Source organism: Hypomesus transpacificus, chromosome 22 (assembly GCF_021917145.1).
Source record: "Hypomesus transpacificus isolate Combined female chromosome 22, fHypTra1, whole genome shotgun sequence".
Classification (NCBI taxonomy): Eukaryota; Metazoa; Chordata; class Actinopteri; order Osmeriformes; family Osmeridae; genus Hypomesus; species Hypomesus transpacificus.
In genome coordinates this window covers 10,060,248-10,073,697 of record NC_061081.1, presented here as the reverse complement: position 1 = coordinate 10,073,697, position 13,450 = coordinate 10,060,248, and the positions used below count along the sequence as shown (strand labels likewise).

The 13,450-nt window shown below is 43.6% G+C and overlaps 3 protein-coding genes across 4 annotated transcripts; 2 read left to right on the top strand and 1 right to left on the bottom strand.

Moving 5' to 3' along the window:
* Positions 1-56: 56 nt before the first annotated feature.
* Positions 57-3,783, bottom strand: serping1 (serpin peptidase inhibitor, clade G (C1 inhibitor), member 1). Its single transcript, XM_047044466.1, has 10 exons — positions 3,654-3,783; positions 3,360-3,410; positions 2,967-3,216; positions 2,490-2,810; positions 2,080-2,295; positions 1,605-1,748; positions 1,283-1,486; positions 1,065-1,204; positions 595-817; positions 57-473 (listed from the first exon to the last, which is right to left on the bottom strand). Exons 2-10 carry the CDS (start codon positions 3,408-3,410, stop codon positions 226-228), a joined length of 1,797 nt encoding a protein of 598 aa, XP_046900422.1. The 5' UTR covers positions 3,654-3,783; the 3' UTR covers positions 57-225.
* Positions 3,784-5,509: 1,726 nt separating this feature from the next.
* Positions 5,510-8,226, top strand: tmem134 (transmembrane protein 134). Of its 2 annotated transcripts, none has more exons than XM_047044516.1 (8): positions 5,510-5,688; positions 6,184-6,439; positions 6,597-6,664; positions 6,768-6,854; positions 6,975-7,051; positions 7,326-7,370; positions 7,609-7,662; positions 7,856-8,226. In XM_047044516.1, exons 2-8 carry the CDS (start codon positions 6,230-6,232, stop codon positions 7,936-7,938), a joined length of 624 nt encoding a protein of 207 aa, XP_046900472.1. In that variant the 5' UTR covers positions 5,510-5,688; positions 6,184-6,229; the 3' UTR covers positions 7,939-8,226. The 2 variants fall into 2 exon arrangements, with proteins under 2 accessions (XP_046900472.1, XP_046900473.1); XM_047044517.1 differs by having other exon boundaries at positions 6,113-6,439.
* Positions 8,227-8,405: 179 nt separating this feature from the next.
* On the top strand, positions 8,406-13,402 carry LOC124483903 (aryl hydrocarbon receptor interacting protein). Its single transcript, XM_047044495.1, has 7 exons — positions 8,406-8,560; positions 9,295-9,477; positions 9,767-9,955; positions 10,700-10,876; positions 11,117-11,258; positions 11,503-11,741; positions 12,078-13,402. The coding sequence occupies exons 1-7, from the start codon at positions 8,462-8,464 to the stop codon at positions 12,081-12,083; spliced, it is 1,035 nt and encodes a 344-aa protein (XP_046900451.1). The 5' UTR covers positions 8,406-8,461; the 3' UTR covers positions 12,084-13,402.
* Positions 13,403-13,450: the final 48 nt, after the last annotated feature.

Sequence of the window (13,450 nt, the reverse complement as noted above, 5' to 3'; positions counted from 1 at the left end):
GCTTCCTTCCCTCCCCTCTTCCTCACATCTCCCTCTCTCTCTCTTTCTCTCTCTCTCTCTCTTTCTCTCTGTTTCTCTCTCTCTCTGTCATTCGCTTTCCCACCTCCCCCTTCACTCTTTCCCGCCTCGATGCTCCCTCTCTCTCACGTGTCCCTTCCTTCCTTCTATTCTCCACCTCTTTCTCCCTCTCTCTCTTTCCCACCTCCCTCTCACTCCCCGCCCCCCTCACGGCTGGGTGACACGGCCCAGGAAGAGCGGCTGGTTTGCCCGCTCGCTCCAGAGCACCAGCAGGAAGGGCCGCAGGGCAGAGAAGGTAGAGAAGGAGCGAGAAAAGGAGAGCGAGGTGGCTGCGCCCGCCTCCACACCGGCCTCCGTCAAGGCCAGGAAGGCCCGGTGGCGGGCATCCGTCAGCACTAGAGGCTGGTCCGGGTAAATGCCGCACAGGTGAGCGCCCTCGAAGAGAGTTGACAGTCCTGAAGGAGGACAGGAGTTAGGGAAGGAGGTGGTTGTCACGCAGGGACAGTGGTGTAGATAAAAACAAAGGTCATTTTGTGGACATAAAGTCAATGCAACAGTTAGATCTAGATATTTTACCCAGTTTCCCTAATAATGGATTAATTTGTGTGAGGACGTCCAGGTTGAGTTTAGGAAGGGTGACCTCTGTTGGCTGGGGAGACGACGACTTCATCTGTTCCACCATTTTACGCAAAGCCATGACAGTCATCTTCCCCTCCACCAATTGGAGGTCTGAGAGGGTACCAGAGGGAGGGAGCAGGATGAAGAGACTGGTCTGACCCGATAGAGGGAACACTGCCACCTGGTAAGGAAGACATGCGTGTATTTCTGTCTTTATGCAGCAGCATTACAGTCAGTTGTCTTGTCTTGTCTATAGTACTTCATGTTTAAAGTGTGTCATTATCTTGGTCCTCTGAAATTTCCTCTGAAATGTATTTACAGTTTTAGTAACACTGATGTGCATCCTGAACAAACGCTATTGATTGTGGGTGTGTGGGTGTGTGTGTGCGGTACATGCATGTGTGTGTGCGTATGCCAGGTGTGGTTACCTGTGATTTCACTACTGAGACATATTCCATAGCGAGGGGGTATTTAGAGCTGTAGAGGACAGGCACCATGACAATTTCATTATCTAGTTTTTCAAATGGTGCTCTGGACTTTTCACTGTCAAACTTTACCTTCCACCGACCTGAAACATTGAGAAATGTCTTTGGACAGTCTGACAAACAGACAGACACAAATATACACATAAGTAGAGGTTTCTGACCATTGAAATATACTGCGTTGAGCAGCACCAATTGAGAGTCCTCTGGAACCGAGTCAACTAGATGGTTTATTTTATTATTTGTTTGCTCTGCCACCCAATGGTTGATCGTCTCCACGTTCTCCTTACTGCTATTGGTCAGTTTGACAGCCTCGGCATCGTAGTACTGTAGTGATTGGTTGGCAAAGGACTCACTCAGTGGAATGTCTGTTGATAAGATAGAGGCATGGAGAAGACAAAATATGAGTTACTGTTACTCAGTGATTCAGAAGCTATGCAACACATTGCATTCATGGCCCTTTGTGTAAGACGATGGTGGTCGTACTAGTGTGGTAGTAGATCTGTGATGCCATTTTCATGTTGTCCTGAAGTCTCTGCTTTAACTTTTTCATCTGAGAGTGGACACAAGTGAAGTTGTGGGGCAGGCTCAGGGCCGCCTCTAGGAGTTCACGTGTCTCTTTCCGGGCTCCTGGTAGAAGTACAGAGAGTAGGGCAGGCAGGCAGGCAGAAAGAGAGGGAAGGAGGCAGGCAGAAAGAGAGGGAGGGAGGGAGGGAGGGAGGGAGGGAGGGAGGGAGGGAGGGAGGGAGGGAGGGAGGGAGGGAGGGAGGGAGGGAGGGAGGGAGGGAGGGAGGGAGGGAGGGAGGGAGGGAGGGAAAAAAAAGGAAGAGGCCAAGGAAAGGGATACAGACAGAGCTGGATTGTGGAACTGTGCTTGTGTGTTTGACACCGGTATTCCAAGCATTTATGCAGTCTGTAGAATGTTTAAGGTAGCCCTGAGGAACACCCCATGGTCTCTTACCTAACAGTAGGTGGCTGAGCACTGCACTGATACTAATTGGTGAGAACAGCATGTTTTCAGAGGGCTGAGAGTGTCTGAGATGGCTATAAATTTTCATGGAGAACTCAGTCAGGGACTCTTCCAAAATGGCCGCCCATGACCGGTTGTCCTCATCCAGGCACGGTTCCCATGGTGTTGTGAAGCCGCTGCAGGAGTATGGCTCTACTATGGGTGCAGCTACATTAGTTTGGAGAAACAGAGCAGACTGGGGTCATGTTCAAATACAGAGAAAATACATTAAATCAAGCTTTCCACTTTTAACAAAGTTAAGTCAGATTATTGCTTCCTCCAAGGGGGAGCAGAGAACATTTTAGAAAAACTCACACAGAACATGGGGATGTTAAGGAAAGAAAAAAAAGAACCAATATCACCTTCCACAACCAGTTCAATGGAGCTGAACTTCTCTCCCTCCTCCGACTCGCAATGGTACGTTCCAGAGTCTTCTATGGTGACCTGGTGAACCTGGATGCTTTGATCTTCGTCCTGGGGATCTGCATAAAGCCACTCCAGTCGTCCGCTCAGTTTCAGTTGCTCCTGGTCCGCACTCTCCGCAGGGCTCAGTTTCCTCCTCTGGCCCTCAGATGTTTCTTTGAACCAAAGTACGTAGTTCTCGGGCTGAGCACCCTGTGGCCGTTCACAAGGCAGTACGATGATGGACCCCTCCTTATGCTTGAGGGCATAGCTGCTGAAGGCTGGAGGGACACAAAGACAACAGCTCAGACAGAGCTTGAGCACGACAAGCTCCCGTGGCTTGTCCCTTTGTTTACTTGGTTGTTTGGTTTGGGGGAGGCTTGTGTACATTCATGCAGTGTGTCACAAACAGCAGAGCAGTACAGAAAAGCTCTTACCGTCGACACTGATTGTGTATTTGCGCGTCTGCTCTGTGTTATTCCGAAACAGCACACATTCGTATTCTCCCTGGCTAGAAGCGCGGACAGGGTCGATCTTCAGCCTGCTGCCAATGACAACTAAAGGATCCTGTACCTGAATGCCGTTGAACTTCCAGGTGATTGTAGCTTCATTGGAGCTACTTTGGAAAGGGAGACAGGGGAGAGTAAGGGTTGACCCTGGCACAACTCGCAAAGAAGAAGCGGAGGCCTGAATAAAGCAACAAGCAAACAAGAAAATTATGTGAGAAGGGGTAGACAGGCCCTGACAAGAAATGGCAATTGTAAAATGTGCACTTATGGTAAACTCAAAACGCATAGAGATATGTACAGTATTTAACATTAAAACATTACCTTTAACACAAGCAAGAGAGGGAAGCACAGTATTAGGGCTGAATACCTCATCTATAGAGAGAGAGAGAGAGAGAGAGAGAGAGAGAGAGAGAGAGAGAGAGAGAGAGAGAGAGAGAGAGAGAGAGAGAGAGAGAGAGAGAGAGAGAGAGAGAGAGAGAGAGAGAGAGACAACATTACACTATAAACAAACCAATGCATTCAACTATAACATATCACTTTAATGCTTTTATCTGGCACCACTATGTCTCAAGTCTACTGAAGTTAAAGTTTGATCATGAATACAAGTCTACTCACCCTAGAAACTCATCCAAAAGCAACAGGAGGGACTGTTTTTCTCTGTAGTAACCCGTATTGTGTCCAAGGGCTTGAGCTTGCATCAGTCCATCTGTCTGCTTCAACGTTTCTGTTTGTTTTTGGACTTTCATCACAACAATGATTAATCTCAGATTGTTGGTTTAGAGATGTGTGTATTTGCTCTGAGTAGGCAGGCTGATTTACTGAAAATCACGTCATGGTTGGACAATTGGCAATAAGTTCGTTATGGCCCCTTATTCTTTTTCTTTCTCTCATTTAAGACCCAGAAATTAATAAAATTGAATTATGGGGAAGTTATTGGTAAGGGTACGTGAATCCGATTGTTTTTTGGTAGGCTACAATTGTCACTGGCAGAAAACAGAACCGTATTTTTTTTATTTTATTTATTTATTTTGGCCTATAAACTAAAACAAATGTAACTTGATTTCTGGTTTGCCGTTCTTACTGACAAAACATATTTACCACCACTCATTTAATTTTCACCACCACTCATTTAATTTTCAATGGTTGGGCGGTCCTCCAGAGCCTCCTTGCTTCTGATTGGCTAGTATTGTGTTGGCACTGTAGCCTACGCTTCAAAGATTAATAAATCATCTTAACCTAGAATACTGTTAGTCGTAGCCTACACAGCATATGAGTTACTATACTTGTCAACCATATATGTATAATTAAGTTAGAGTTTAAAAATTGAATAATACTGAATCATTCACAAAACAACGAAGAATGACCTGAACTGAGAAAAACCTAACAAAACAATATGTAAAAAAAATCTTATCTAGCAACTAGAGATTTACCACTACTTTGACTACACTATCTGTTTTTGTTGTTGAGCAGCTGCAAACAAAAAATTTACAGATTTGTGAATGATGTCACGTTTGCCTTTCTTAATGTTCCCAATGTTTACAGAAGTAGGCTATTAAATCTGTAAATTTACATCTACAGATCTAAAGGTTGACGTAATATATGATGTCAACACGTAATCTAGCGACATTTAGCGACATTTCAGAGAGCCAATACCGACTTCTGGTGAGATTGTTGTTTTGCAATACTGCTGCAGAAGCCTGATAAAGACCCATTCTTTGAATCAGGTGTATTGGAGTAGGGAAACATCTGAAACATCCAGGGCAGTGGGTCCCCAGGACCAGGGTTCAGAAACACTGTGTCAGATTATTAACAAAGAGTACAGAAGCATTTGATTTTATCCTATTAGTATTGGGGCAGGCTATGCTAAAAGTTCAGGGGGCATGTGCTTGTGATTTGGTCGGGCAGGTGTATATAGGCGGGACTTTGATGCCGGCTCCACCACCCGATCACTACTGCGCATATAGGCCTACTCTGGCTCCAAATGATGTAGGCCTAATGGCGCAAGATGGCAGCATCCGTATCCGGGATGTGGGGAGGAAGTGGAGACGTGTCTTCCATCTTTATATAGTCTACTGTAGACACACCTAATGACTCCGGGAAAACCCTAAGGCACAGTAGGCATTCAGAAGCACCCGGGCTGAGAAGGCCCACAAACTAAAGAAAACGAAAGATTGAGTGGTAGGCTCGGCTACATTTGTTTTGTCAGGAAGAACGGAAAACAAGACAATGAGCAAAATGTTACTGTAGTTTTCGTTTTTAATAAAAACTAAATAATGACCTGTGTCTGGTTTCTGCATGTAACTGTATGCTACCGAGAGAAAAAAAACTGCATGTACCCTGGCCCTAACAGTATGGACCATTCAAAATGGTTCGGACCCAAGCAATCTCTATGGATATGCTGATCTGTTTTGGACTATCGCTGTTACGATACTAGGACATTGATTGGATGAAAGTATCCGCTGGGAGTGATCAGTCATGAGCAGTCGAGCACCGGATGTGAGGGAGGATCAGAAGTGAAAGAAAAGTTTTTGCAGTCGGTATGCAGAGATTTGTTAAGCTTATTTGAACTGAAACCTGTTAATAAAATATGAATACACACATGTCAACGTGGAGCTGAATCCATCTGACAAGAACATTCCCATCAAAGAAAGTAAGTTAAAATCTGATAAAAAATGATACTACTACACAATTTCGTTAATGCTAACGCGCTACTATAGCGTGCTAGGGCTAGGTCTATGCTAGTAATTCTCTGACTGAAAAGAAGGAAAACAATGCCCGTTGGGATGGCTACTCTAACAATAACAGTGATAGCTATAGCATGCCATCTGACCAAATAAGTTTGTTTTAGTTTGTCCACAAAATTGTGAAATCCAAACCAAGAAATAGCTAGACTAAATAAAGTAGCATTCAATGTTTACTTCAGGATTTAATCATGGGCTCAACTAAGCAACGTCACTGTTGACTGTACGTTTGATCGCGATTCGGTAACTTATCTTAAAAGGGGACAGCTATTAACTATAGTAAAGCGTATTGTTATCGTGACTAAATTTATTGTGTTTGTTCCACTTTTCTAGGAATTGTTTGTTCAACCGTTGTTTGACCGTCAGTTTTGCCTCGATGTGGTCAATCACCTTCATCTCCCCAGTGTGTTCCAACCAGACAGCACCCAAGATTTGAGAGAGACAATCGGTATGACAGCGCAGTTTAGCATCGATGACGCTTTTGTACTGGAAGGAGAGGAGGATGGAGTGGTATCGGAAGGTGAGGCAGAGGGATGGAAGGGGTCAGAGAAGGAAAAGGATGGAGATATGAAATTTGGCACACTATCCTTTGTCAAGTCCCAGAGTCACCCCTCCCCAGTTGCAACTGGTTCTCCTGACCACAGCAATCTGAAGTACCAGGTAAACTTGTGTTTTTCTTACACATTCATAATGCAGTTGACAGTGACAGATCCACCATTTAGATCATTTTGTGTGAGAACATACCTGAATCATGGGTACTCTGAACTTGATTTGGGCAGACTAACACTAACTAGAGTCTCCTTACAATTTTCTCCAGAATCTGGAAAATGAAGATGGCTTGGGCAGTAATATCAATTCCTCCTTCAATAACTTTTTTAAAATAAGGTAGGTCTTCGAACATTAAAACTGAGAGTATTGTTTATCGGATATGAGAGCATTATCATAATAATCAGTACTGACAACGCTAAACAATTGTTCTCTTCTCCAGCGATCCTGCAACGTTGTCTTACTGCAGCTCACAGTGGTCCTTCAGCACTTTGAGTTCTGTCACTCATCTCTCTGCCCACTGCTGCGGGTGAATACACACAGTTCCGGTCCTACATGAACTAATTGGACAGTGAACACAAGGACTAGCTGATTACACACACCGCTCCACATGACTGAATTAATGATGAGTTTTGGTTTGACACTTCAGGTGGACATCTCACCCGCTGGTGAAGAAGAACAGGAGAGTGGTCCTCGCCTCATTCCTCCTCCTCATCACTGGAGTTGGTACGACAGACACTTTCAGTAGTCCTGTACAAAAAAAACGACAAAGTGTAGACATTTGTACGCATTTGGTTAAAAATTGAGGTTTTCTTTTAAGACTACCATTATGCCCTACTCTGTGGTTCACTTATCCAGAGCAATTTATTGCTCTCATCGCAGTAGCCTTTGCTTTTGCATTGTCTGCTGCTGTAATATTGTTATAATTTATCAGTTTCATCCGGAGATACACAGAAAATAACTTCACTGGCTTGTTTTGTGCGTTGTTTTTCTCTTCCAGCTCTCATTTTCACAGGTGTTGTAATACAGTTAAATCCACATGCAGGTAAGGTTGACATGTGTTTGTCTTGTCTGGCACACTGGAAACTGGAAACAATATGTATAAGCATTAGCAACGTCACATACTTTTGTATTATGCCTTAAGAAATGCAATGATGAATTGTTGTCATCAAACTTATTTCTATTTAAAGTTTTCAGATCTGCAAACAGGTCTTGGCTGACACCACCCTGTGTGCTTCATTATTTTGGGGTCTAACTCAGTAACCTTTGACTTGCTTTCTCAGGGGTCTCAAGTGCTATTTTTTTCGTCCCTGGCTTCCTTCTCTTCATTCCTGGCGGTAGGTGTATCTGTTTGTTATCTAACTGAATTTGCTATTGATTAATCACTTATGTCTTTCTCTGTCCTAAACCTTTCAGACAGCAGTTTCAGGTTTGAGTTATTTTTCAGTGTGCACAAACATGATGCACCTGCATCCTTACTATACTTGGAATGGACAAAAAAGTAATCCTAGTGTTTTCTACCTTTTCTAGTGTACCATGTGATTTATATAACATGTGCAGTTCGGGGACGAAGAGGCTTCAAGTTGTTCTATCTGCCATACTTTGAAAAATGAACCTTCTCACTACATTGTTTTTGTGTTTTGCTACCAATATTGCAATTTTACTTCAGTCATTTATGTAATAGAAAATAATTTTTCCCATGGATGTATTTTTAATGTAATTTTTTCACTGACCACTACTAACCGTCAAACCACTTTGTGCCTCAATGAAATGCTTCCAGCACATACCCATATTGTGTGGGAGAAGGAGAGCGATTTTGTCTTGCCTGTGTAAATGTTTTGTGACTGAATTATGACTGTGAAACACAATAAATCTTGTTTGCTTTTTAAAAAAAAAAAAAATTCTGGGGCTATTCTTACTTTAACTTATATAGGAGTTTCATAAAAAACTGAGGATTTCTATGAACTTTGCTGATATGCAGAGGGCAATAAACAACATCACATGGCTCTTTGCTCAAGGTCGTCACCAATGACGTCTGTCAGAGGTCCGATTTCTCTCGATCTTTCCCGAAGCGAAGGCATTCGGTTTGCATTGCCCTAGCTCGCAATTTTTTTTTTTAACACTGGTGTAGCAAGGATGGAGGAACTGGCACTAAATCTAATCGCAGAGGGGATTCAGAAAAAAGTGACCAGTCCCGGGAAAGGGGAGCTATCAACATTCACCGATGGAACAAAGGCAAGTTTTTTTCAAGATCAACTGTTGCTGAATTATATTTCCAGCTATGCGAGATACAATTTTAAGGCGAAGCTCGTAATTAACGCGCTAGCTAGCATAGTCTAGCTGACATAGCTAGCACACTAGCTATCGAGCTGTGACTTACAAGATTGTCCGTACCATTTTAATTTTCACTACTATGTAAAATGAAACTTGGTCGTTAGGAGCGAATTTTATGGCCTTTTGCAAGTAAAAGCGTTTGTTCGTTAGGCTAATATGTATGCAGCCAAATTATTTCTTTAGTTTAGTTGATTCTTTACCAAGGAGTAGGCGGGACCGGATGCTCGTGTTTTTAAGAGAAACGATTGGTCTGTCTATCCTTGCGCTTCTGTTTTCGGGCTTTGCAATTGGATATAACCTGATATTGAAGGTGCTGTTTAAAAATCATCCTCAGCTAATGTTACAGTGATGGCCTTTATCCCATCCCAAAATCACAGATATTTAAACACATTTTTGTTGTTGGATTATCACAACAGGACTGCAAAGAAAACGAAGGAACTTATTTCTCTACTTCAACACTCCTCACATGTACACCCATTGCTTTTTATAATTGTGATTATAAACCACAAGCACACTAAATTGTGGGATGAGTGGTCGCATAATTTTGCAGGAGGACGAGGACACAAATACTCTGCTCCATCCGTATGACGCACAATGAATCAAAATACATTTAACAGACTTGTTTGTTTGACCAGGTCTTATTCCACTACCGTAGCAGCCTGTGTGATGGCACGGTTCTGGATGATTCTAGAAACATGGGTGGACGAAGCAAGCCCATGGAGCTCATCCTAGGCAAGAAGTTCAAGCTGGCCGTGTGGGAGAAAATAGTTGCCACCATGAGAGAGGGTGAGGTCGCTGAGTTCACCTGCGAAACCAAGGTGGGTGTGGTCAGCGCTGCATTGGTTATTGCAGTTAGCAAAATTACAATCAACCTGAGCATGTCATAGAACTGGTTAATTTGTCTATAAAATGGCACAATATAATTATTCCTTCAACTCATGACAATGTTTTCACAGTCGGCCTTTCTTTTTTCCCATCTTTTTACCTCCTACGTCTTTCTCCTCACCTCCTTTCTTCCCTCTCTGTATTTCTACCTCCCTCTCTATTTTCTCTCTACCTCCGTTCGTCCCCTCCGTTTCTCTCACCATTCCTCCGTCCGTCCCTCAGCACACAGCCCTGTACCCATTGGTGTCCCAGTCCCTGAGGAACATCAGTGCTGGAAAGGACCCCCTTGAGGGCCAGAGGCACTGCTGTGGCATTGCCCAGATCCACTCTCACCACTCTCTTGGCCACCAGGATCTGGACCAGCTGCAGGCCCACCCCCAGCCCCTGGTCTTTACCCTGGAACTCTTAGAGGTGAGGATGTCCGTCTGGGTATGGAGGTCGAAAACTGGGTCACATCCAGTTTGGCATAAAGGACCCTCAGAGGATTTAATATGTTTGTATTATTAAGCTTTATGAATAGCTTATTCCACATATTACCATCATGACTCATAACATTGACTGATTAATGCAGGCAAAGGGGACATTGTTGTGTTAAGAGTTTGAATCCCAGGGAAATGCTCATCCTAATCTCTTGTAATAGCCTGGTTACATTGACATTTAGTTATTTAGCAGACACTTTTATCCAGAGCGACTTACAGTAAGTACATTCCCCCGAGGCCAGTAAGGTGAAGTGCCTTGCCCAAGGACACAACGTCATTTTGGCACGGCCGGGAATCAGACCTTGGTTAAATCTTGCCCATGCTGGATAACTACACAGGTTTCATGTCAAAGTGATTGGAACTCTAACCCCACATAGAACCACCTCATAGGTGATTCAAAACTAAGAGAGGGAAAGTCAGGTGGCTGAGCGGTGAGGGAATCGGGCTAGTAATCTGAAGGTCGCCCGTTCGATTCCCGGCTGAGCCAAATGACATTGTGTCCTTGGGCAAGGCACTTCACCCTACTTGCCTCGGGGGAATGTCCCTGTACTTACTGTAAGTCGCTCTGGATAAGAGCGTCTGCTAAATGAGTAAAAAGAAAGGACTAAGAACTCCAGTTGACTTGGTAAAAAACCCTTGAAACTCTTAACCCCCCATCCACCCACCGGTCCTCCAGGTGCTGCCCCCAGGCTCGTTCCGCCTTGACACTTGGGCGATGAGCGACGAGGAGAAGTTGGCAGTGGTGCCGAAGATCCACGAGGAGGGCAATGCCCTCTTCAAGAACGGTGATGTGAAGGCTGCCGCAGAGAAGTACCACAACGCCATCGCCTGCCTTAAGAATCTACAGATGAAGGTGTCCTCCTGTGCCGATTTGTACATATTTTGCTGGGTTCATTCCGTTCTAAGCGTCATCTTTTATAGTAACAATTTTTACAAAATGCATGTATTCATATATGTACAGGCATTATGTTATGCATATGTTTACTGTTATATTGTGTACTAACACTAATCAGTACCACCTGTTGATTCACTGGTATTCTACATTTGATTACATCACCTGTAGTAACCTATCCCTTCCCTTTCGTCCAATCAGGAACGTCCAGGGGACGAGACGTGGATCAAGTTGGATCAGATGATCACGCCTTTGCTGCTGAACTACTGTCAGTGCAAGCTCCAGCAGGGCCAGTACTACGAGGTCCTGGATCACTGCTCCTCTCTGCTCTTCAAATACGAGAGTGAGTCATGGGCCGAACACAACAAGGTTCATCCTGACGGCCCCATAGCATGTTTTTGTTAGTATTTACATGGCGGTATTTTTTGTCATATTTTGTCAAATCAGAATATCCCGTGTATTCAGTGTTCTGTTCTTCCTAAGGTGGTTCAGTTGGCAACATTTCTGAAACTCACTCACTCCACTTTGTAGAGAAAATGTGTCAAATGTAACAGTTCAGTGTTTTATGACCCCCTCCCCTCTGCTAGACAATGTGAAAGCCTACTTCAAGCGTGCCAAAGCCCACGCTGCCGTGTGGAATGAGGCAGAGGCTCGCGCTGACTTTGCCAAAGTTTTGCAGCTGGACCCGTCGCTTGGGCCTTCGGTGGCCAAAGAGCTGCGGGCCATGGACGAGCGCATCCGCACCAAGGAGAAGGAGGAGAAGGGTCGTTACAAGAGCTTGTTCAGCGACGCCGCCAGAGAACAACAGCCAGTCACCGCCACCACGGTATGTGTCAAACTGTACAGAGGCACAGACGCCTCAGTAATTAGCTAGTATGCTCAAAGGAGTCGGTTCAGACTTCATTAGCTATTATGCTCCAGTGAAGAAGCATGATCTGAAAAACCATACACAGAAATGAAAGGAAACTGAGTTCTAAAGCCTGTTTTCTTGTTGAAGTTAGTGTCCTATCCTATGCTATAAGGCCAGCTGGAGAATATAGCTGGGAATATAGTACGTCCCATGCATTCATTATTTGTGTTAAAGGCATATGTCTGGATTGCATTTGTATTTCCTGTGTGAATGCAGGGTTTTGAAAATAATCTTTTGTTCTTTATTTGTCAGGGTTGAACGGGACAACATTTCTGACTGTGAAATTAAATGGGGGGGGCGCAATCGTGGACAAATTACTGACTCTGGTTTAGTTGAATGCACACACCAAAGCCACTTTCCTTGAAACAGTTTTGTCCAGGTGTCAGACACACAAACACACACTAGCTCACATACGTAGACCCCCACAAAACACATGTACACACATCACTGATTATCAAAAATCAGAACCCATCTTATTCTCAACGTTGCATCCTACATGTCACATGCACGCTCGTCTTAAGCACGGTAAAAAACAAAGGGTTGTTCAATCCAGCTTGTGAGACTGGGAAATAACATATCGTCAGAGACAATCATTTAACATCATAGATATGTATGGACACCTTTGTAATCTCCATCCCCCCCCCCCCCCCACACACACACACTTTTTTTTTTTTAAACCCTCCTCGTGCTACATATAGTTATCTAAATGTTACTCTAATTTCTATTTTTATCCGTATTATCTTGACATTATAACTGTCTGACATTTCATTTCCAATCCATGTTTGTTTGATATATTGTCTATATTAGTATATACCATATTATTTCTGCTCTATATTTTGGCCTCTTCCACCAGCAGCTTGCTTTGTGGTTAAAGACTGCACTTTGTGAAATCAAAGCCCTGATAGGTGTTGAATGTCACTTGAACCAGGGGGATATTGAAGCAGTGTGTGCATAGTCAGATGGTCCTGTGCCAGATCCAGAAACAAGCCCTAACTCTCACACCAATAAAATGTCCTTGGGAGTTTTATACGGTATGGCTAAATACCATACTGAAATGATTTTCGCCAACCTAATAATATTAAAGGGGCACAGACCATCTGTTTGCAAACAAACAGATGATTAGCTGTCATAGAGGACATGAAAATAACCAGTTCCAGGTTGGATGCAAAAGCCTCTTTGTCTTGACACAACTGAAAGGTTTGGATAGCTGAAAGCTACATACTAGACTCTAGAGGATTAGATCAGTTAAGTTATAGTAGAGATTGTAGCAATCAGCCAGGCCTTGCAGATGTTAGGGATAAAGACTTGAGAATGAACGTTGATTGAACTCCAAAGTTCCAGGTGAACAGTTAAGTTTCTGGTAGCACCCTATATTTACACATCCTATGACTGACAAACCAATATATTTTACATGTTAACCTGAGCTCATTGTCTTATAGGTCTACTATAGGTATAATGTCTTCATACGTTTTATGTAAGGACAACAGCAGGGTTTCATTTTTTCCATGTATTTTCTTTCTCTCTTGCTGGTGTATTGTGACTGAGCAGCCAAATAAAGATATTCTCCTGTCGGTACATTTCTTTGTCTCCAGTTATGACTGTACATGTGGTAAGTACACCTGCAT